At 41.3% G+C, this 21610-nt stretch overlaps 1 protein-coding gene across 3 annotated transcripts in view; it reads right to left on the minus strand.

Moving 5' to 3' along the window:
- IRF2 (interferon regulatory factor 2) overlaps positions 1-21610 on the minus strand; it is a 40044-nt gene that overhangs the window by 8650 nt on the left and 9784 nt on the right. For all 3 annotated transcript variants that reach the window (XM_033060908.2, XM_033060909.2, XM_033060910.2), the window contains exons 2-7: positions 14473-14601; positions 13447-13554; positions 8511-8610; positions 7737-7913; positions 5712-5758; positions 2123-2234 (exon numbers count right to left, since the gene is read on the minus strand). In XM_033060908.2, the coding sequence (XP_032916799.1) occupies positions 2123-2234; positions 5712-5758; positions 7737-7913; positions 8511-8610; positions 13447-13533 (523 nt within the window). In that variant the 5' untranslated portion in view covers positions 13534-13554; positions 14473-14601. The remainder of the gene's footprint in view (positions 1-2122; positions 2235-5711; positions 5759-7736; positions 7914-8510; positions 8611-13446; positions 13555-14472; positions 14602-21610) is intronic.

Below are 21610 nucleotides of genomic sequence, written 5' to 3' on the forward strand. Positions count from 1 at the left end.
AGAATTTCCTCTGTCTTGTAAAAGTTGGACAACTCCTTTAATCCCAGCTGTATGAACCTATGATAAATGCATTAATTCAGCATGGAACAGAAAGCCAGCAAGTCAGATCAGAAGAATGCACAGGGATGGAGCAATCTCAGAGGATGGCAAACCTGAAATCATGGTTACCCAAGAGAAAGACTATAGTTTTTCTTTCACTGAACATAAAACTTCAAAAGGAACAAAAGGCTAAATTCTGTACAAACACAATGCTGTGTTGTTCTAACGGTCCATTTTTTTCTTGACCCATGAGGGGAAAAACAAGTAGGCAATGAAATACAACAGATCTTGCAATTCTTCTGTTAAGCAACCTGAGTATACTAATTATTAAATTTGAAAATGTCAAAAGATAGCATCTATTCCTGCATGAACAAAGATAAATAAACATGACTGCGTATGTCTACACACACAACCCACTCCTGCATTCTATCTTTTGACAGGGCTTTTCGAAAAAGAAAAGTGATAGGTGTCTTTCCCAGGGAAAAGCTGCATATTATTTTGCTTTGTGAAATACCAGGTAACCACTAGAAAATTTTCGAAACTTACATGTGTATTTTAAGCAACAATACCAGCATAAAGAAAATTACATACATACTGGATAGACTTTTAAAGTTGAATCACTACAATTACTACAATTATGTTTCAGATATTTTGTTTCCCCATTATTTCACCTTTCCTGGCTCTGAAACAACCGGTTTTTTATTGAGTGTGGTGAGAGTGGTGCAAGAGTACACACAGTTAATTTTTTATCCAATATTGCGCAACCCACACAGGGTATAAGCAGGCCATCTGCACTGTTTTATCTTTTTCCTCAATACCTGACAAATTCTTACCCACCCTGAGAGATAAAACGCACAGCAAAAACTACTGCTCACTTGGGCAATATGCCACAGCTTCCAGTGAGCTGCACGTATGTCAGAAACTGCAAGCGCTGTTTGTCTTTCATCCCCTCCAGCTGATTTCCTATATTTCTGCAGAACAATTCTAATTTACTTTTTCTCCCTGTTTACATTAAAATCCTTTCTGCAATCCTAAATAACAGCTTTTTTCTCCAGTCTGGATAAGCAGCACACCTTACATCTCAATAATTAAACAACACTGGATGGCAGTTCCCTGCCTGATCCTCAGCACTAACAGCACTATGGTGCTACTCCTTTGAATTATAACAGTAGGCACAACAAGCATGTTCTAATACTCTTACAAAGCAGAAGCTGATTAAATGAACTGCCATAAAGAAGCAAAACTACTCACAAACTCCTCAGCCACACAAGTACTTCAGGGGAACGACTATGCAAAGCCCTGTGACCTAAGATATGGGGATCGAAAACAGCCACTGCACACGACTTCTGCCATCTCTCCAAGCCAAATACTAACATGTTTGTCATATTTAAAAGTGGAATTCTAGACAAAATGGTATGTGGGTCATATTACTAGGACCTCTTACTGCAATGACAACCTTAGCCAAAAAAGAGTGTCAAAGACCAGTGCAATTATTCTACTGAGGACCAATTATTCACATGCTGAAATGTCAGATAATTTCTAATGTACTAGTTTCAAAATGCAGTCTTTGATGATCCTTTTAGTTAGCTCAGTGATGTTAAAAACTCTCTCTGCTACTGAGGTGTCACTAAAGAACCAAGTTTCTACATTTTGCCCGCTGGTTTAAATTCCCAAATAAAATGGTATTCTATACAAATCTCTGCTACAAGCAATGGGAAACTGCCATCTGACTGCAGTTTAACTCTCATGTGACATTGGCTACAGCCTCCTCATGGCTGAGGACTACCCTCAGTGGAATAAGCCCCCATCATGAGAAGCCAGCTAAGAGTGCCTGTAAGTGCTTTGCTCTCAAGGGAACCACCCCACTAGCACAGTACTGCTCACTGTCTCTGCAAAGTGGTGGGGTTGACCTGCAACCACAATCTTGCATGGCCTAGGCTACTGAGAAATGGGTCTGCCTGACTGCAACTGTGGTATTCCCTGAAGTGCAAAATGCTGATGGAAAGGTAAGTCTGGCAGATCAAAAGGGTTTTTGACGTCACCTGTGTGCTTAGTATGTAAAAAAAACCATAGGAGTACTTACCTACAAAGTTCACTGTACTGTCAACTTCATTTTTTATACTGGAGGACAGGAAATAGTCAGAAGTGACATCATTTAGCCCATTCATCCCAAAAGATGATTCAACTGGCTCTTGCTAGAATGAAAGCAGTACAGTTGGGTCAAGATTGCTTAATTTTAGGAGATAGTTCATCTCTTTGTTCTGAAATAGTAATAAATCCCATCACTTCTGCCTGCCATATACCCCCTGCTCTCTGCAAGACACTGTCATAGAATAAATATTTCTCTGTGGAGAAGCCTGAGACTAATTCATTTCCAAATCTTCTGCTTTGAAATGAAAGCTATTTTTAATTTTCAAATTTAGAGTAAGCCTTCTGAGAGTAAGGAAGTAGTAAGCTATTTACTACAAAGGATTAACATTTGAAACAAACAAGGAAGAAACACTGCTTTAAAACAGTACTCTAGTTAATATTCGTCCTCAGTCCCTTCCAAATGTGCTCTTTGCACTCTCTAAAACGAAGCCTTAGTTTCTGTACCGCAATTACTAAATTCTAGTCTTAATTTTTCTCTACAGCAATCCTAAAATAAAACCAAAGTGTTTACACTAAATACAGCTTTTAGATCACATCATAAACATTACCACAGGGCAACAGCATTTGGAAAACACCACCTGTTCTACACAGACTGAGCTTTCCACAAGATGCCTCTCTGTAAGCCTGATACAAGTAAGTGGGAATCTTTAAAAATCCCTTCAGAGTAGACACCAAAAAATTAATTCCATTAACTAAAGATTTCTTTAAAAGGATTATTCTATACTTGCAACTTCCTCCCTGCTATTGACTCTCTAACAGATTTATTGGTTACAATGTCTAAAGTCTTCTGTTCTTCTGGTCTCCTCTATCAGCCCTGCAAGGCTGCAAGTTCTCCCCTGCTTGCTGAGCCAGAGATACCCATACAGAAGTGCAGAGCTGTCCATGCTGTGCTCATTTTCACTGCTCTGAAGTATTTCATCAAAGGCAGGACAAAGGTGAGCTTTGGGACCTGGGGTGCCAGCCCATCCCAATACTAACCACATGAACTGTTATATTTGGGATAAAATACTAGAGGCACTGTGACTGTTTTTTCTGGATGTCACATGTGGTGATTGTGATCTACTCAAAAAGAGTTGTCACTTCAACACAAGCACCTGCCCAGACACTAAAGCAAGGCAAACCTGCACCCTGTCCCTCGGCACATCAGAAGGGTGGAAAGTTAAGTGCTAATGGCAACTAGGTCTTTGATGAGATGCACCAGTTGTGCTGGCCCACAGGTCAAAGACTTGAAGAGCTGGAAAAGATAAAATTAGCTGCTATTGATCCATTGAGGGTCACAGCTGCAGAGATAGGTTAGGCTGCACAGTGGAGCCCTGGTTTTGTGCAACACAGCAAACACAGCAGCCCCCATGGAAACACTGTGCATGTAGCACTTGCACAACTTTACTGACGCTTGATTACAGAGAAGTTTATTTAGTTGCCCCTTGCAAGCTTCAGAAACAAATACCCTCTTAAAACTCAGATGGTGTTGCCAGATCCACAAAGAGACTTGGATACTGGCACAGTTGGTGTTAGATCACCTAAATTTTCAATGTTCAGATGTCTAGCCTAAGCCAAATGCATGGAGAAAGCTGTCACTGAGATTTTAAAAATGTCTCTCAATATGGAGCTGCATGGTCAAAATGACACATCTAGGATAAGGTAGAAATTAAGCCTCAGTTCAATCCTTTGTTTCAAAGGAAACAGACCAGTTTTATCTGGGCTGCTCTGACATTTCCATTTCCTTCCCATTATTGAGAATTCATTTTTAAATTAGTTTAATGAATTATAATGACAGACTTTGTTTGCCCAAAAGCCCAGGAGACCTACTCATGGGGTGGGAGACTTGCACCTTTGCTAATGTGGAGCAGGGATTTGGTAAGGTCCAGGACTCTCACATGCAGAGGGACAAGCAGTGACTGCCCTGAGCACCACGCTCAAGCTCAGCCCACCAGCAATTGCTGTGAGTGCCACAGGGTCCAGCAGTAGCAACAATGGGAAGCTCACTGCAAGGCTCTTGCTATGCAGAAGTCCCTTTGCAGATCTGTGCTCAGATTCTCAGCTTCTCCCACTGCTGCTATCACCCCATTGCAGTTACCAGGCAAATCCTGGAATAGCCTCCTGCTGGACCTCCACTAAAAGAGATTTTTCAGGGTAACTGTACAGTGCTCAATTCAAAACATGCAACTCGGATCTCAGGAATTCACATCACCAAGTAAAGCAATTATAAGCAGCTTTCATGCCCAGAAACATGCATTTGCTTTAATTCACCTACTACCCTTCTTCACTACTACGGGCTTCAACATTCAACAGTTAGCCTAAGAGTGGCTAAGAATGGAAAGAGCACTTGTTTTAAAATCCAGGCTAGCCATGCACACATCTGTCAGAATGGAGGAGCAGACAAGAATACTACCTGGTCCCAGCTCAGAGCTACAAGAACTAACAGTAGGTATCACTGGTAGGTAGGTGTATGTGCTGGCACACTGCTCTACTCAGACCAAAGCAGTTTTACTGGCTCCCTCTGAACATCAGCTACCATCAGAGTCACTTTATAACACGTACATATGGCTGTATGAGCCAAACAGCATAGTTAAAAAGTGTTCCTTTAAGACAATTTAAAAGTCATAGCATTCTGACATGTCATTCCACAAGTCACAACTCCTGGGGCAACACCTGCCTTCCAAATCCAGTTTCAGTGGAGGACTTTTCCCCAGATTTCTGGGTTCACCTGGCCCAGAGAACCTCCTGGCCAGGGACTGCAGATCCTGAATCCAGGCACAGCCCTTCACAAGTGAGCATTAGGGGACCAAGCTGACCTTGCACTGTAGACACAGCTGCTACACACAGCTCAAGGACACCAATTTTACTGAAAACTGAGAGTCTGAAATCTCTGATATTTGCTTTTAAAAAAAAAAAAAACCTGGAAGGTGGACTAGCTCCTGCTGATGTGTAATACTGACCACCTTGCAGAGGCCCTTGGCAGAGGTGTGAAAGCTGGGAAATACCATGCCTCACAAGGGACAGCAATGTCAGTCTGGGCCCATGCTCTGAACAAGCAGAAATTTCAGGTTGTGACTGGAGAGCTTTACAGCTGAGGCCTTCTAACAAAGGCCTTCTGACAAAACATGAGCACAAGGTGCAACTCCGACCCTTGCCTAAATGCAAATTAATTTCCAGTGCTTTACACACAGAAATTAATTGCTCCAAAAGGTAGTTCTATTGTTCCGAAGCATTCTTTCCCTTATTACTGTATTTCTCCTTACAGAGACAAACAAATGGCAAATGTATTGCTGAGACTGCCGGTTTTCCAACCTCCAGGCATTGTAACACAAGGGCTGTGTCCACTGATGATGTAAGTCACGGCTTTAACTGCCTTCACATTTCAAAAAAATCCAACCCCAAACATCCTGGGTAACTGTAGTTACTTAACCAAACCACAAGCATTCACAAGTACCCACCACAATATATTGTTTGGGCTATTAAAAATATTTGCAACAGATTGTATTCACAAGCTCTTGCACTGTTAAACACACACTTCTTACCTTAATTTGTTTGAATTTGTCATCTTTCTCAGATTTCGTCTTTTTTCCTGCAACAACAGAAGGAATATTTCATAAAGTCCTGTGTGCCATGAGTTATCCTTCACACTTTCTATATTCACCAACAAGTAGCCCCAAAATGAGCCTCAAAACGGCAGGACTTCCTAATAAAGGAAGAACACATTTTGCTTAATTTTACCCTTCCCTTAAGGCCTCGGCAGCAAAAAATTCACCTTCAGTGTTCTGGCTTTGTGTTTCTTTTTTAAAAGGCTACAAAAGAGAACTGCTGTGGGACCAAGGAAAGCAACTGAGTCAAAAAATCAAAGTGTAAAATATGGAAGAATGACAAATTAAAATCAAGGCTGTTAAAAAAAAAGAAGGCAGAGAAAAATATTCTTAAAGGGAAGAAAAATCAAAATACATGTCTCATCACATTTCTGACATTTTCTCTGTAGCTACAGGAAAAGGGAGATTGTTAATTGATTTAATGTGAAAAGAGATCACAATCAACTTCAACCAATATTTTTGTAAATATTTTCAACCTGGTAGAGAAACGCATATTAAAATTCATGCAAGAGTGGTTTATGCAATCATGTTGGTCTTGGGAATCCCCAAAACCACACTTCGTGTGACCCTCAAAAGTTGGCATGCGCCTTGGCAGACCCTAGTGGGCTTGGCTGCTGCCCCTGTTCTGACCTGATGTAGAAGCTCAGTCTTGCTGGTGCAAGCTCAGCTCTACCCCACTGTTAGCACAGACTTGTCCCAGGAGTTTCTCCCATCCCTACTACATGATACTACAGAAAATTAGAAATGTTTGCAGCCAGATTCTTTTGTTCCCACCCATGTTTAGCCACATGCCACAAAAAAAGGTAATGTGAAAATACATATGAGGCCCAAATTATGTCAGGGTTTTACAGTAACCAGACTTTCTGCAGAATTTTCTCCTGCTACAGCCCTCATGCCCAAAATCTCAGCTTTAAAAATGAACTTTTCCTACACAAATCTACCGCCAAGGGACATGTTATGGCCCAGGGGAACGTGCCTAAATGTACAAAATACACAAGGGACTGGAAACAGTTTCAAAACAAATGTTCTACCTTTTGCACATTGATCTCCCTTTCATAGCATGATTCTGCCCCAAAAATGCCATGCTTCACCAATTCCAGTCACACTGACCTTAAACTGAAGATCTGCCTTTCACTTCTCAATCTAAGAAAATAGCAAACTGTACTACAGGTGAACTGAATTGGATTTTAGAGGAACACCGTGTGTTTGGTTTGCAAGTTATCTTTTCATCCAAAATTCTAGACAACACAGGAAATCAGAGGACTAGGGAAACCATCGTTCTACTGCATAAACTAGTAAGGAAGTCATATGAAAGTTAATAAGCCCTAAATAAACCAATTTTTCGACTTTGAAAGAAACCCAAATACTCATAAGATTGACCTGGTGGTTAGGTCTCCCCCTGGCAAGCAAGAGATTTAATCCCTAAATTTGGGGATTCAGATACTTTCCCATTTCACCGTTATCCTGCTCTGTGGGTTGGTTTTTCACGGTCTCTGTAACTAAAAATGTGGTTTCGTGGCTTAATGTTCTGAGCAGAGTGTACTGCCCTCACTCAGTTCAAGACAAAGTTTGTTTAATTGTAGCCTTGCTCAAAAAAGATACCAAAATGTCTGCCACCATATTCTGAATGACCCTACTAAGTTAAATGTATTGAGCTCTAATACCCTCCTAATCATATTCCTTGACTGAAGGAGATCTGGGACTAGATTCTGAACACAACTCCACTAGTTTTAACAGAAAAATTGCAACACCTGGGGGGATCACATCTCATTGATCCTCTCTTCTGAATGTAGCCCACTTTTCAAAAAGCTGTTCCTAAGTTCCAGTCATTTCCCAGCCAGCCAGGGCATGACGTGCAGCTTACATTGGTGGCTTGTTGCATACTGAGCTACCTGCAGCAGGTGTTTTTCTCAACACAATGCCCTCAGCAGCATTTCATGTTGACAAAGCTCTCCCTTCTACCTTTTTTGGAAGGTCTTTCAGATAATGGCAGCATCCGGTACACCCTGAAGGCGTTGTTTCCTTTCTTTATACTTTTGTCCTTCACTTCTTCTATGTCAGGCAGGGAGTTCATAGCACAACGGAAGTTTGCCTTCCATGTCTTTGGATCAGGTTTATCTACTCCTGACTGGTATTTTCCTAAACAAGAAAAGAAAGTTAGGTACATATGACATACGATTGAAGATTCAAGACAAATTAATAACAGCATAGGTCAGCTTCAAAGTATCAGCCTTTGGATCCCATGACAAGAATTCAAACAATAGCTGAGTTTGCAAGAGAGTGCTGTGATCTCATTCTCATGCACATTTCTAAAACAGATGATGAACAATTTGTGCTCAAGAAAGAGCCAGGGCACTGCAGATCTGATGTGACTTCATAACAACATGGAAAAGCTTGCACAGCATTTACCTTTATTATGTCTGGCTCAAATCCATAGAAAGGCATAAAAAGCCTCAGGGTCTATGTCTACAAAGTGCTGACCGTGCTCTACTCTTGACAGTTTTGACCCAATGTTGTTAACATTTAAATCAATTAAGTTTTACCGTGTTCTTCAATGCAAATGAGTTATGGCACTTCAATTAAGGTGGAGAGCATTGTAGACCTTGAAAAAACACTTAGCCTCCCACAAATCTGGAAACTTAAGTTCACTCTCTGTGTTCGCAAAAGCAAAGACAAGAAAGAAGGAAAATGTAACTTTAAAAGGGAAAACAATGTGAATAAAGAGAGTTCCAATACCTGTGTGAATTGCCCAGTTTCTAAATAAGGGAGCATCTTTTTCAACATCCCACCCGTGTCTTGCGGCATGCATCCAGGGAATCTGAAAAATCTTTTTCTCCTGGAAGGGAAAACAAACAGGAAATGCCAACACTGACAGGCTTGAAGAATCATCTGATGATTTTAAGTCACTAATTTATCAGCATCTCCAAGCGTTTTGCTCCCTTCTAGTCCAGTGTCACTGTCACTGAAATCAACAGGAAAACATCCACTGGCGTCACCAAAAGCAGAACACAGTCCAAGTGTATGAAATACTCAGAAGCCACTTCACAGAAGATGAGCCTGGCAGCTTTCCAAGCTGACACATGGAAAAAACATGCAGTACTACACATTTCTAAGCTTTCATACAAAGGGTAGTCTTGTCAGCACAGACACTTTTACGATTAGGAAAAACATATCTGAAACTAAACCACCAGAGGAGCAGAGCAAAATGAAGAATTCAGCCAGTAAATACTAGCATGGTGAAGAAGAGTGATCTTGCAAATTTGTATGCCAAGCAAACAGACATAATGATATATCAAGAGTAGACATCTCTCTAGCGAGGATTAAAAAAACCAGGCACTCATGTGAAGAAGTGCATTGTAGATACCTGAACATATTTTAGTTCAGAAACTTTAGACCAAAGAGAAGTGCATTTAAAGAAATGCAAAGGAAAGCTTTTTTAAAATTTTGGTTTTCAACACACAGCTAAATCAAGGCATGCCTTACATGGTGTCAGTACAAACTGATTCCCGAAGAGATCATGGAAGATCCCTAGCAACTATTAAAGATGACAGATGTAGCTCCAGCTCTGGGGGCCCAATGGCTTTCAGAGCTTGAATAGCATGTTTCCTACACTCCTTCCACAAGCACTTAGCACACAACATACTGGGCCAGAAGGATGCTGGATCAGATGTGCTTTTATGTCATACAATATGGTAATGAATTCCTTTGTCCTGACCTAGAGGGCTGTTTCAGAATTCTTCATGCTGTTTTCTGCAAAGCCATACAAACCTAGCTTGTTCCACAACACTTGTTTTTTCTCCCCAGTTGGGAAGAATACTTATCTGGTTTCACATGCAGATATCTTGCACTATAAACTCCGCCACTGCAGGTTTAGATCCAATTATCAGTCTGTGAAGAGAAAAGTACTTCCAGGGCAAAATGCACCCTCCTCCTGCAGCAGCCACTTGAGCTATGCTGCCTGAATTTCACCCTAAAATTTCACACCTATTTTTGTCTACTGACTACATACAACTCTAGACAGGCAGCTCTCATTTAAACAACTGCATTGTAGGTATCTGGTTGGGTGAGATAAATCCTTCATCCTTTCCCCTTCCCCCAACAACCACTTTTCTTCCCTGATTGTCTGGTTAATATTTCACTCTGCCAAGGCTAGGTTTATTTCCCTTCCTTCCCATGTGATCTTTTCTTCTTTGAGCCTGCGTTTTGTCCTTCAGCTCGTCTTTAATCCTTTCTGTCACATTTGCTTGTTCAGAATTACATTCTTCCCTTCTTGGTTTCATCTTTAATTTGGTGCAAGCACTGATTTAACATGTTCCTCAGTCCCGTCAAATCTGCACACTCTCAGTCTTCCTCTTAATATAGTTCCATCACTTCTGTCACGTGTCTTTCGCCTCTTTACTCTCCCCTTTACATAGAAGTAAATCATCAACAGAGATACCTCTTCCCCCAACTCAAAGCAGTTAAAAGAAAGCCTGAAAGCCACTTTTTGTTGTCCATAACACTACTGTATTCATCAGACCTAGAATAAGCTTCCCTGCCTTTACTCTTTCAGAAACTATAAGCATGGGGGAAAATATACTTCAATAGAAAAAAGTTTCTATCAACAAGAACTTTCAGAATAGACTAGACTAAAATAGACCACATGATAATTGTAAAGCTAGCAGACTGAACAAGACTCCAGACATAGATTCCTGTCATCATCAGTTGTACTCATTGCTTCAAAAGAAGCTACAAGGACACTCAACAGCAGTCTAGGTGGTCATTACAGTGCTTCTGTTCATTATAGAAAGTTCTTCCCAATCTCAGATGTCTTGAATCACAGGAATTATACCAAATTATAAAACAAATAACAAAATCACAGAAGCCATATGTATTAAAATTATATAATACATATATAAGTTTACAGTCCAATACAGAAAGTACATATTTTGTCATCAACTACAAAATATCTAATCTTCCCTGAAATCATGCAAAAACAGCTGATTACATCAATACCATATAGTTGAGTGTTCTGCTCTAGTTTACCTGGACACTTTCTATTTAAATACTACTTCTTTATTTCACACATTATCAAACATTATCTATATTCTTCTTCAGTCAGTGCTGCCTAATAATGACCTTAACAGGAAAGGGCTCATCAGTGTTTTCTCTCAGACTTGGAAAACCATGTGCTGACTGGTCCAGCATTCCATCACTGGACTTTTGTGTAGGAATCTCATGTTTCTGTTAAAAATTAGCCTCACCTAAAGCCAAAAACACAACCCACAAAAATTTCACACTGTAACAGGAATTTATACAAAATTCCAGTGGGAATACCAAAAGGAAAAACCTGTGACATTATTAAAAATAGGCATGAAAAGGAAAGTAGATCAAACCCCAGCTGATTAGAACGGCATGGTGCTACTAACACCAAGGTTGTGGTTTCAATCCCTGCACAGGCACCATTCACTTAAGAGTTAGACCTGATGATCCTCCTGGGTCCCTTCCAACTCGGAATGTTCTGTGATCACTTGGAACTCCGGCATTGTAAAATGCTTGGAGCAAGTGCTTGAGCATGAGACCACATACTAGCTACAAAGTCATAGGACAAATGTGAAACAGCAGCATCCATCTCCAAGGTAATGCTCCAAGCATCCATCAAAGTAGCAGGTTGCCTCTCTGTTACAGCTACTCGGAATGTTTCCTTTTCCAGATCTATGAGGAACACCTCTCATAATCCCCCTTCTCACATCCCCTCTGCCCTCTACTGAATTACGCTGTTTCATTAACGGTTTTGTCTCTCTGGGAAGGTAAAGAAATTCCCTTACTCCTTCATGGCACTCAGAAGGATAACATTTTCACCAGAATGAAAGTATTTATGTTGTAAGCCCTATAAAGAGGGGTTTGTTCTGGAGGTATAATGATGAACTGACAGTAGGATAAAGAATTATATGTAAGCTGTACCTGATTTGTAATTTCTAACAGAGAAGTTTAATTCTTTCTTCAGTTCAGACAAAGTCCCCAAGTACAGACAGCCAATGACAACCCAGAATGGTAATAATTTCTTTCATATTTAAACCTTATTTCCTTAAAAGTTGTGCACACACGAGTTTCATTCTCTTGATAATCTGACACACCTTCTTATCTGAACTGTGAATTGACCTTTACCAAACTCTGATTAAAATACTACAGCCCATAAAGTTGATTCTGTGGGTATAGAATAGGCTGTGATACACATGACACTTCATTGATTCCATGCATGGCTTTGTTTATGGTCAGGATTTACCATAAAAATAGAATTTTTGGTTTAATGATCCATTGTTGGAATGAATGTGTAAACATTTTTAAGCAGAAAAGCTCAAGAGCGCAATATTCTTGTTGAGTATAATAAAGGCAATCCAGGTTGATGCCAAATCAGAGGGTAGAAGTGGGGAATCAGAGTTTACTAAACCTCAGGGCAGAGAAATTATTTCAGGATCAGGCAGGAATGCCCAGCAAAGGACAGCAGACATAGACTGTCAGTAGAAAACCTAACACCAAAACAGAGATATTCAAGGAACAGGATCCAAACATGGGACTCAAATTACAAAAACAACAGTAAAAACAGGTCTCCTCTTCAGCTGTGACCCCATTATTCAAGAACAATTATCTACTCAAATTCACAGTGCAGCTAACTAGGGAATGGATAAAGCAATATTTATTTACCCAGCCACAGCATGAGAGTCACTGATGCAGGAAGTTACCAAGAAAAAATATTCACAGATGAAATTTAAAGTGCTCCTGATAATTCCATAGACATGAGCATTTCTAGCTTTGAAAGTTGAAAAAAAGAAGTACTAATTTCAATTGTCATTCTTCAACTCTAAAAATGAGCACCTGACTACCACTGCTACAGGGAAGATACCAGACAATTTGTCTTAGTGACTTAACCAGAAAGGCAGATCCTATGTTTCTTCACCTGCTTTTGTGTATTTCCACCCATTCTGATAATAAATTAGCCTCTGTTGCAAAAACAGCTTCATGCCTTTCAGTGTGGTGAATTCTCAACTGCATAGTGCAGAAAGCATGTAACATTTCCACAATTCATTACTATTCAAAGTCTCAAATACACTCCTAGATTTTACTCAACCAATCAAAATAAATTCAAATTGGGCACTGACATTTTTGAGCTCATGACTGTACTCTCAAAATGTCTTGAGCACGTAGTAAGAGCTCAGGACCAGGAATATTATGTTTGAGTCTGGCAGGGGAAAAGTCACTCTCTTTTCTCCCAGGTTGAGAAATATCAGTCACAGAAGTCTAAAACAGGAAAAGTTGCTTCAACTCAGAGTCTAATACAGAACATAGTCATCCTCCTCAGAGGAGTGTTGTGAACACATCCCTCTGATGCTACTTGTTGAATAATGTGTACCCAGGTTTAAAAAAAGTGCCAGCAGAGTCTCCAGAAACACTAACTTCAACAACAAAGAGCTGGAAAATGCTTTTAAATGAGCCACAAATTCACCAGGCCAAAGCAGGATGCTTCAGATCTGGCAGGCCAGACCGGAGGAACTGGTTCAGCAGGAAGCATTCAGCTTTGCCCTTCCTCCCCACGTCACCCCTTTGAAAACCAGGAATGAGCTGATTTACCTATGCAGACCTCAGTCGCTGCTATCAAGTTGCCCTTCAGCACGTGCATGCACACCCCCCTTACCTTATTTAGCCATTTCAGCCCCGGTATTCTGTTAGAGTTGATTTGTTCTTCCAGCCAGGGCCGCATCCGCATCCTTTCGACAGGCATTGTCACCCACCTGGGAAGGAGCTGCAGGGAACAAGGGACAGGGTTATTTGTCTGCCAGGCAGAGCTCCCAGGCAGCTCCTCCACCTCTGCACAGTACACTTATTAAAGCTTTGCAGGAACTGAACGATTGCAAATATAATCATTATTTTAGACCTGTGTGCAAGCCTCTCCTAAGAGCAACTGAGATGATAAAGTCCTCTTTGTGGCAGAAAATACTCTTCTGGTACACTTGTATTAGGAAAACCTTCACCTGAAGATGACAGAGTATCAATAAAAGGTTTTCTGCTGATACAGGTGGGATACCAGAAGTCACAAATAAAAACACTTACACTCTTGGCGATACCTCTTTTTGGTCCACATACCTGCAAATGCAGGTATGTAGACCAAAAAGAGGTATCTCCAAGAAAAAAAATATATAATGAAAAAAAACCACATGCAGGAGGAATGAGGCTTCTGCTAACAAAAGGGCTTTCAAATGGCTGTTACAGTCCCATGAACTTGACTAGAATTAATAAAAGTACATTTACATCACAGCAATTTAGCAGGCCACTTTGGTTCTGGCTGAGTAGCTTGACCCCCTCCCTCCAGCTTTCTCTGATCAATCCAGTCACTGATTTTTCTAGCTTTTATTTTACATTTCAGTGCAGTTCAGCTATGAAGTGCACACACCTCTCAGCTGCACTATCCTGCCTTATATTATCCAGCTAAGACTCGAACTAACTTCTTTTTCTGTCTCTCTCTCACACAGATGCACACATGACCTTGATGCCACTTCCCTGTTTAGAGCTGTAAATTATTGACATAAGAGTCCAAAGTCTTGAACCTGAGGCAGAAAATTTTGAAAACATTAACCAGTTGGCACTAGATGCCGATTAAAGCACCACATTAAATGCCTGTTAAGCACTCTGGAACCCATAATTTCCACATTCAAGTACTTGCATTTAGGTTGCTGCTTCTCCTTGTCCCTCTGCACTGGGCTCAGCTCCTTCCTCTCTCTTTTGCTCTTCACATCTGTGTTCTCTGCATCATTCTTAACTTCTCTGCTCCACTATTCTTGTCACCTTTGATCTTAAAAATAAAAAAGAGAAAGAAAAATTTGAAAGCACACAGCAATGGCACAAATGTAAATGGGTTTGTTCTCGCTTCCTATGGGAGTACAGGCACGGGACAGACTAACAATTAGGCAGTACCAAGCCCACACCCAGCACAAGAGGAAGAAAAACGTTCAAAGTTTCTTCTCATTGCTCTGAGGACATGTATTTCCTTGAAACTAATAAGGAATTAAAACCTGAATGTAACAATAAGGTTCTTTGAAGTGTTTAGAGAATTTACCAGCAGCCATGCTCACACTAATCTCTTAGCAAATATACTGGTATTTTGTTTACTACTGTGCAGAGCTGGCCACTCATGCCTCAGCTGCAGCCTCTTGCAGTAACTACGAATTTCTAAAACAGTTCAGAAAACGGTTGCAACTGCTCAGCTCCCTTTCAGGTTCACTTCAGATATGAAAAAACAGCTAACCCCAAGAATCCAACAGTGGACAAGCCCTTGTGCATTTCCTCTCCCTGTGTAAGAGGGAAGCTGTTTTCTGGGCAAGGGTGATGTGGATTCAGCTTTTTTAGCCCCCAGGTTGGTGGCAAACAGCCGGTCATGCTGCTGCACCCCCCTCCCCTTAGCACCAACAATCCCCATCCAGGTTGCAGAATGTGTACAGGAGATCTCTACCATCTTCTCCTACTACAGTTTGAGTCAAAGCTGGAAAATGCAAACGGCGATGTACTAAAAACATGACCAAATTTTTATTTGTCTGACAAGGAAGAAACAATTATGTGCAACAGATGCATTTCTTTGTAAGGTATCTAAGTATGCATGCACTTTGAGACAATTCCTGGAAACATTGTGCATTAGATTCAACACTCAATATGAGTGTTCCCATTTAGCAGTCAGACTCGTCTTCTGGGTAATGAGCCCCTAAGACAAATTTCAAGCCCATCTGAATGAACAACTTAGACAGAAGGCAGAAAAGTCATCTTGAAAGCAGCAGCAATGAATCCCAGTTGGGACAGGCAACATGGAAGAAACAGAAGCTGCCTTTGTACAAGAGCAATACATTTCAGGAAACAAGAAAGCTGCCTACAATTGCTACTACAAGGAAGCCAGTCTTGCCCAAAACGGCAGAGTGAGGCAACCTCTCTTTTCCCTCTTACATCCCTGGGGGCTTCCCCAGCTGCTCCCCTGCAGATGCTGCAGAGAGGTGTTCATCTTCTTTTTGGCACCCTGGGATTCCTCTGGGATTAGCAACTGCAGCTGTCAGCACACACCTTCTCATCCATCACCCACACCAAGACAAATTAATCCAAGGTAATCAGGAGGAAAGCTTGGCTTGTGAGAAGAGAGGAGTGGCTCCCAAGACCTGCTAATCTAAAAGTAAATTCAAACCCAGGTAGAAATAATCTTACAGTGATGTTCACTGGAGGGAACAGTGGGAATCTTCTGGAAGTATGTCCTTCACAGATGAGCTAGCATAGCCATGCTTGGGCTTATCAAAACATAACCCCCACCCCATGCTTCTTTAAGAGAACATGCTGCTGAAAATAAAGCTGGATGTCTTCAGAAGACATTCCCCAACCTGTCTGCCTCAGGACAGCAGTGACTACAATGGCGTTAAATTGCAGCAGGGTTTTTGTCAGTTGCATGTCAACAACATCATATTGATCAAAATATCAAGTCAACTCTACCAAGTAATTGCCTGTGGAAATGAAGGTGCCATAGAACTGTCAAATGCATGATTTATTTGTACAGAAATAAACATCAGCTTCTTCAGTGCCTTAAAAGTGGCTCCTGTCTGTCCATAAATGGCATTACTGTGTTCACTTGAAGCCTTATTCCACTGGTTCCAGGTGGGAGAACCTGGAGTCTGTCCATCAGTGAGTACAGATTCAATCACCTGACATTAAGAATCATTCTAGTTTGTAAAGACATTTGAGATGCTCCAAAACAGGCAGCAAAAGTATGTAAAGCTTCAGGGGGCACTGCCTAACACCACATCAGCTTCACTGTCCAACAGAATATATCAATTATAAAATAAACCTACAAAGACAGAAACTAAGGTAAGCCCTACAAAACAGCAGGTATGCCGAGTTTCTTGCCAGCCTCTCTCCAGTGTTTACCCAGCTGAACAAAAAAAAGCAGAAACAGTCAGTCCTTTTAAGAAGAACAAAACATCAACATCTATAATCTGGAGCTGGCTGTAAAACTAGAAGCACTTACCAACCTATCTCCCACTTCTGGTCAGCTTAAATGTTGCACTTCCCCTGCGCATTCACACCTACAAGAAGCTACATACACCCAATGATATTTTTTTGTACCAGGGGCAAGTGCATGTCTAACAGTATTTTCAGAGCTGCCAAGTTATCCAGTTCCCACTGGCTTCACCACTACCATGATCTCCTGAGCTGTAGGCACCCATCTGCTGGCCTAAATAAACCTCTCCAAAAGCCTGCTTACTTTTGCCTGCCTGAACCTTCACACTCTGGTAAACCAGGAGAAAAATGGCTTAACTCCTGCCTTGGGTCACTTGACACCACCTTCCTCCACACTGCAGAGACCATGGATGGAGTCAGGAAGAGGGGCAGAGCTGGCTGGGAGGGAGGAAGGAGCAGAGCAGCATCAGCTCCACCAGGGGCAAAGAAGCACCTTGTACTCCATCACTCCTTCACGCTTCAGCCCCATCCCAGTTTTGCTGCATGCTAATGCTACTCTTTGCACAGGCAGCTTTCTGAAGAAGTCTAGGAATTTAGCAGGCTTACAAGCAGCACCTCTTTCTGTAGGGTCTTCATCTGCTTGAACCTGGACCATGAATCTCATCCTGCTTAAGGACACATGTGACATCACAACCAAGAGAGGAAGACACTCTGGCATTAGGAGTGAGAAGGAGTAGCTGGGAAGGACAGAAAGGAGCCCCTTAATCCAAAACTGTTCCTGTGCTTTTAGACAACTTTAAATCTGGATAGAACTGACCCCTTTGGTGAGAACAGAGGAAAATTATTAATACTCCCAGAGACCCAATGTTGAAGTCTTTCATTCAGGCATTATATTGAAAATAATTCCTGTTTGTTTTTTCTTCTGGTTTATTACTGTCTACAGTGGAGGAAAGGAAAACTAATCATCAAGAAACACAGTCAGCTGCAGATGGGACCTCAGAATACATTTTTCCACCCTATCTGAAAAGAGGAGCTCCTTTAGACATTGTAAGTAGGACTACCTGATTCTTAGTAAGGCATCCTTAGTAAGACAGCCAGTCTTCAAAAACCACTATTTTTAACCATGCCTCCTACAAATGTATCAAGACTGGTAGCTCCAGGAATATAATTTCCCTTTTCTTGCTCTATTTTTACCACCTGTTAATATTAGAGGGGGCCACAGTCAGAGGCATTTGATATTTCAGGGGTGGAAGCTTAAATATATCAACAGACATGAAGACAGCAATAAAATTATTCCGAAACCAGCAGCAAGTGGGCAAGACATCAGCTCCAACTCACTGGCATTGGCATGGAGGAGGAGGCCACTGGGAGCCTGTGAAGAGCTATTCCCACTCAAGAAGCATGGCCCATGGATGGGCTGCCACCACAGCTTATGGAGAGAATAATTTGATCTTCTTTGAAGCTTTAATTACCACACTATTCGTGCTAGTCCTGTGGTCAGTTCAACCTATTTTTTGCAATGAGAAGTTTCAAGAACATGGTGACGGTTACTCCCCAGCAAGCTATAAACTGGTTGCAATCTGCATATGAACATATTTTCACTCCACAATGATTGATAAAGAGCTTGTAGTCCCTCCCTACTCTCTGCAAGAACATTCTAGTAAGTCTGACTTGTTTTTTCCTTCACAGAGATAACACTCCTGCCCTACAGAAAGTGTAACCCTTGAGAATGAAGAGCTCTTCACTAGAATTACAGCAGCTGTAGACAGAAAGTGAAAGCAATGGCATGGCAAGCACCACATCTGAGCAGTACACAATGTTCTCTTTCCTTCAGTTTCACTCTGGTAGCATCTGGATAACTGAAAAGGCACAAAGGTTATCCCAAAAACACAAGCTACTCTCTGCCTGTGGGTATTTTCTTAAAAGTATATTCCTGTGGAACAAAAAAAAAAGCCAGAAAAGCAATTCTTTCCCTATCACAAAGTACATAGTTAAAACATTTATCAGTTTATGGAAATATTATTAACGCTTGTGAAAAGTTAAGGTGGGGTGAGATCTTGGAGGCAGATTTATGAAGTAGGTCACAGCCTTTGCCCAAAGCTGTGAAAAAACATCTGTTCCTCAGAGGACATGCACAAAATATTGCATGGTATCAATTTTTCTCTGCAAATACAAAATGAGCAATATTATTTTTTTGCAAAGTTATCTTTACTTGTGCTTTGGTGATAAACTTTTAAACTATTCCCTTTGTTTGCTAAGGCTGATGCAGTTAAGAAAAGCATCAATCATCTTGTGTGACCAAAGAGATATGCTGAAATGAGACCATATGCTAATTTTAGGATTCAGAGAAATGGGTTCTGTATTTGCATCTGTGCCAAGACTGTTCCAGTATACAAGGAAACATGATCTTTTTTTAAAGAACAGTACTTGGAGCAAAATTCTGCTCTTTGCTCACAGACTGAACCCTGCCTTCATACAGGATTTTGCAATATGACCACCTTATTCAGCTATTCTGCTGAATACTTTCAAGGATTTCACCATCTATACTCTGAGCAAAGCCCTACTTAGAAGTCAAACTCATCAGAGGCGTAGAGACTTCTCCCAGGTAAGAAAACCTGTTAGACTCACCTGCCCAGAAATACTTCAGAAATTTGAGATTGACATTGAAGGGACAACAGAAGTGCACTTTACTCAGCTGCTTTGATTGCGCACACCTGAACTCCCCTGCCCGCAGTGTGTGGGGAGACAAGACCTCTGCCTGATACATTTCCTGTCTGCCATGAGGTTGAGGAGAATCTTACCACAGGTGCTGCAGAACATGCCTTCTTTCTGATAATCCCAAATTATTCAAATATCCTTCTTTTTTTTGATCCAGGAGCACTTCATTAAAAAGTAATAAATGAGTAAAAGTGGGCATTGCCATTCTTAGAGGTACAAGGGTTACAGGTTCAAAGTGAAATCCTCACTTAGAAAACAGATACAAAGCCAGAAAACCCAGAAAAACCTGTAACAGACTTTCTGGACTCATAGCTAGTTAAAGAGCAAAACCTACCCTCTCAGGTCTTTTAATTGCATGTAATGGTGCCTCTTTTTTCCTTACCATTACTCTGTCAGTGATACCCTGTTGAACATAGTGGGATGAGGGAAACATCACTGGCAGATTTGCTTCTCACTATGCACCTCTTGCTGGGAGCTCCATTAAAGTATTCACCATGGCAGGTCTGCTCCACAAAGCCAGCTCCTGTGTTGGTTGTAACATTTAATCCACATATTAGCAAGAGCAATATTTTTCCTGCTCTTTCCTAATATTTTAGTGGCAGCAGAAAAGACTATGTCTTTCTCATCCATCACCAAGAAAGAGTTCACTGCAGCCGGGAAAGGTGGTACCTTATTTACTCTGGTGCCTGCAGGAAGGAGGCAATTTTGTCAAGAGAGAAAGACAAGAACTGGAGAGCAGGCAGAGTGGGAGAGAACAGGTCCTGGGCAGACTGGTCCAAGGCACGGCCTGGCCATTAAGAAGAACGTGTACAGGCAACCACCAGGCAATACTTCCCCTGCTTCCCTAGGTTCCCAAATGAAACGTGGCAGGGCTACAACAGGACTATGGTTGCTAAGGGGAAAGTTTTGTGGGGTGGTAAAAAACCTGGGAAATCAGGCTGCTGCGTGACAGATTCACGCTAGCAACAGCTACCCGACTTTTCAAGGCTCTGCAATGCAGTGTTCAGGTTGTGACCACCTCATTGCAAGGCAGATGGAGGAGGAGGGAAGCATTCAGCATGCACTCCTCTCCTGCTGCTGTACCAAGAATGATACACAAAGTAGAATGAAGAAAAGCCTTTTTATCCACAAGCAACAGAGGGCAAAAAACAACCCAACTTTCCCTGAAAACAAAACAAAACAAAAACCAAAGAAAACGAAGGCAAAAGTAACTGTAATGCTGTATTGAAATCAGCATTACAGACTGCATGTTAAACATGCCCAGGAAAATGTACTGTGAGAACTCATACTGTATATGGAGTGTGTTTCATCAGCCCTATAGCATTTCTGTTCCACCCAAAGGGTGTTAACATGGCCTGGCTGAGATTCAGACGTTACACATCAAAACAGATGCTTTCCTTTGGCTTCCATGCAGAGCTTATTCTCCCTCAGCAGCAAAGACATGAGTAGTTATTTTGCAGTGATCTCAGGCCTCATTAAAGTTAGCCCTTGGATTTGCAGACTAGAAGTTCACTGAAGAAAATCCAGCTTATATTAATACAATAAACCCTGAAGGTTGGTCCTTTTTTGCTTCTGGACTCAGCCACAATGAAGCAAGGCTTCAGCCTCTCAACACACACAATGAAATTTCCCTTGTGCTGGCTCCTGTGTTGAATGCTATCACAACACTTGAAGAACACAATGTCTGAAGAACACAATGTCTGTGGCTGAGCACATCCACTTCTCTGGCATTGCAACAACCTACATCAGCTGGGAATGGGAATTTGGGCCTGGTTTTTAACAGATTGCTAAAGATCATCTCCACAGTATCCATGCCACAATGTTCATCTGCACACACATCGATGTCTGCTAGTCTGGTGACAATACAAAATGATTGCTTCAGGTTCAGCATCAAAAATGTACTTTGTTTCCTGGAGGTTTCTTTCATTCTTTTCCTCAGGTCTTTCAAGGAGTGAAGATGGGAAACATCAGATTCTGGTGGCGTCAGGATGACAACATATCTGTACAAGAGACACTATTCCTTGCCAACTCCTCCAGGAGTCTCAAACACAGCCATAAATTGATTATTTATAAACAATCCAATATCTGATTTGTTTTCTTCTTAAGCTTTGTGTTACATCTGATGACTGACCACAATTTGTCCTCAGTATCTGGGA

This window comes from Catharus ustulatus, chromosome 5, assembly GCF_009819885.2.
Source record: "Catharus ustulatus isolate bCatUst1 chromosome 5, bCatUst1.pri.v2, whole genome shotgun sequence".
In the NCBI taxonomy this organism is placed as follows: domain Eukaryota; kingdom Metazoa; phylum Chordata; class Aves; order Passeriformes; family Turdidae; genus Catharus; species Catharus ustulatus.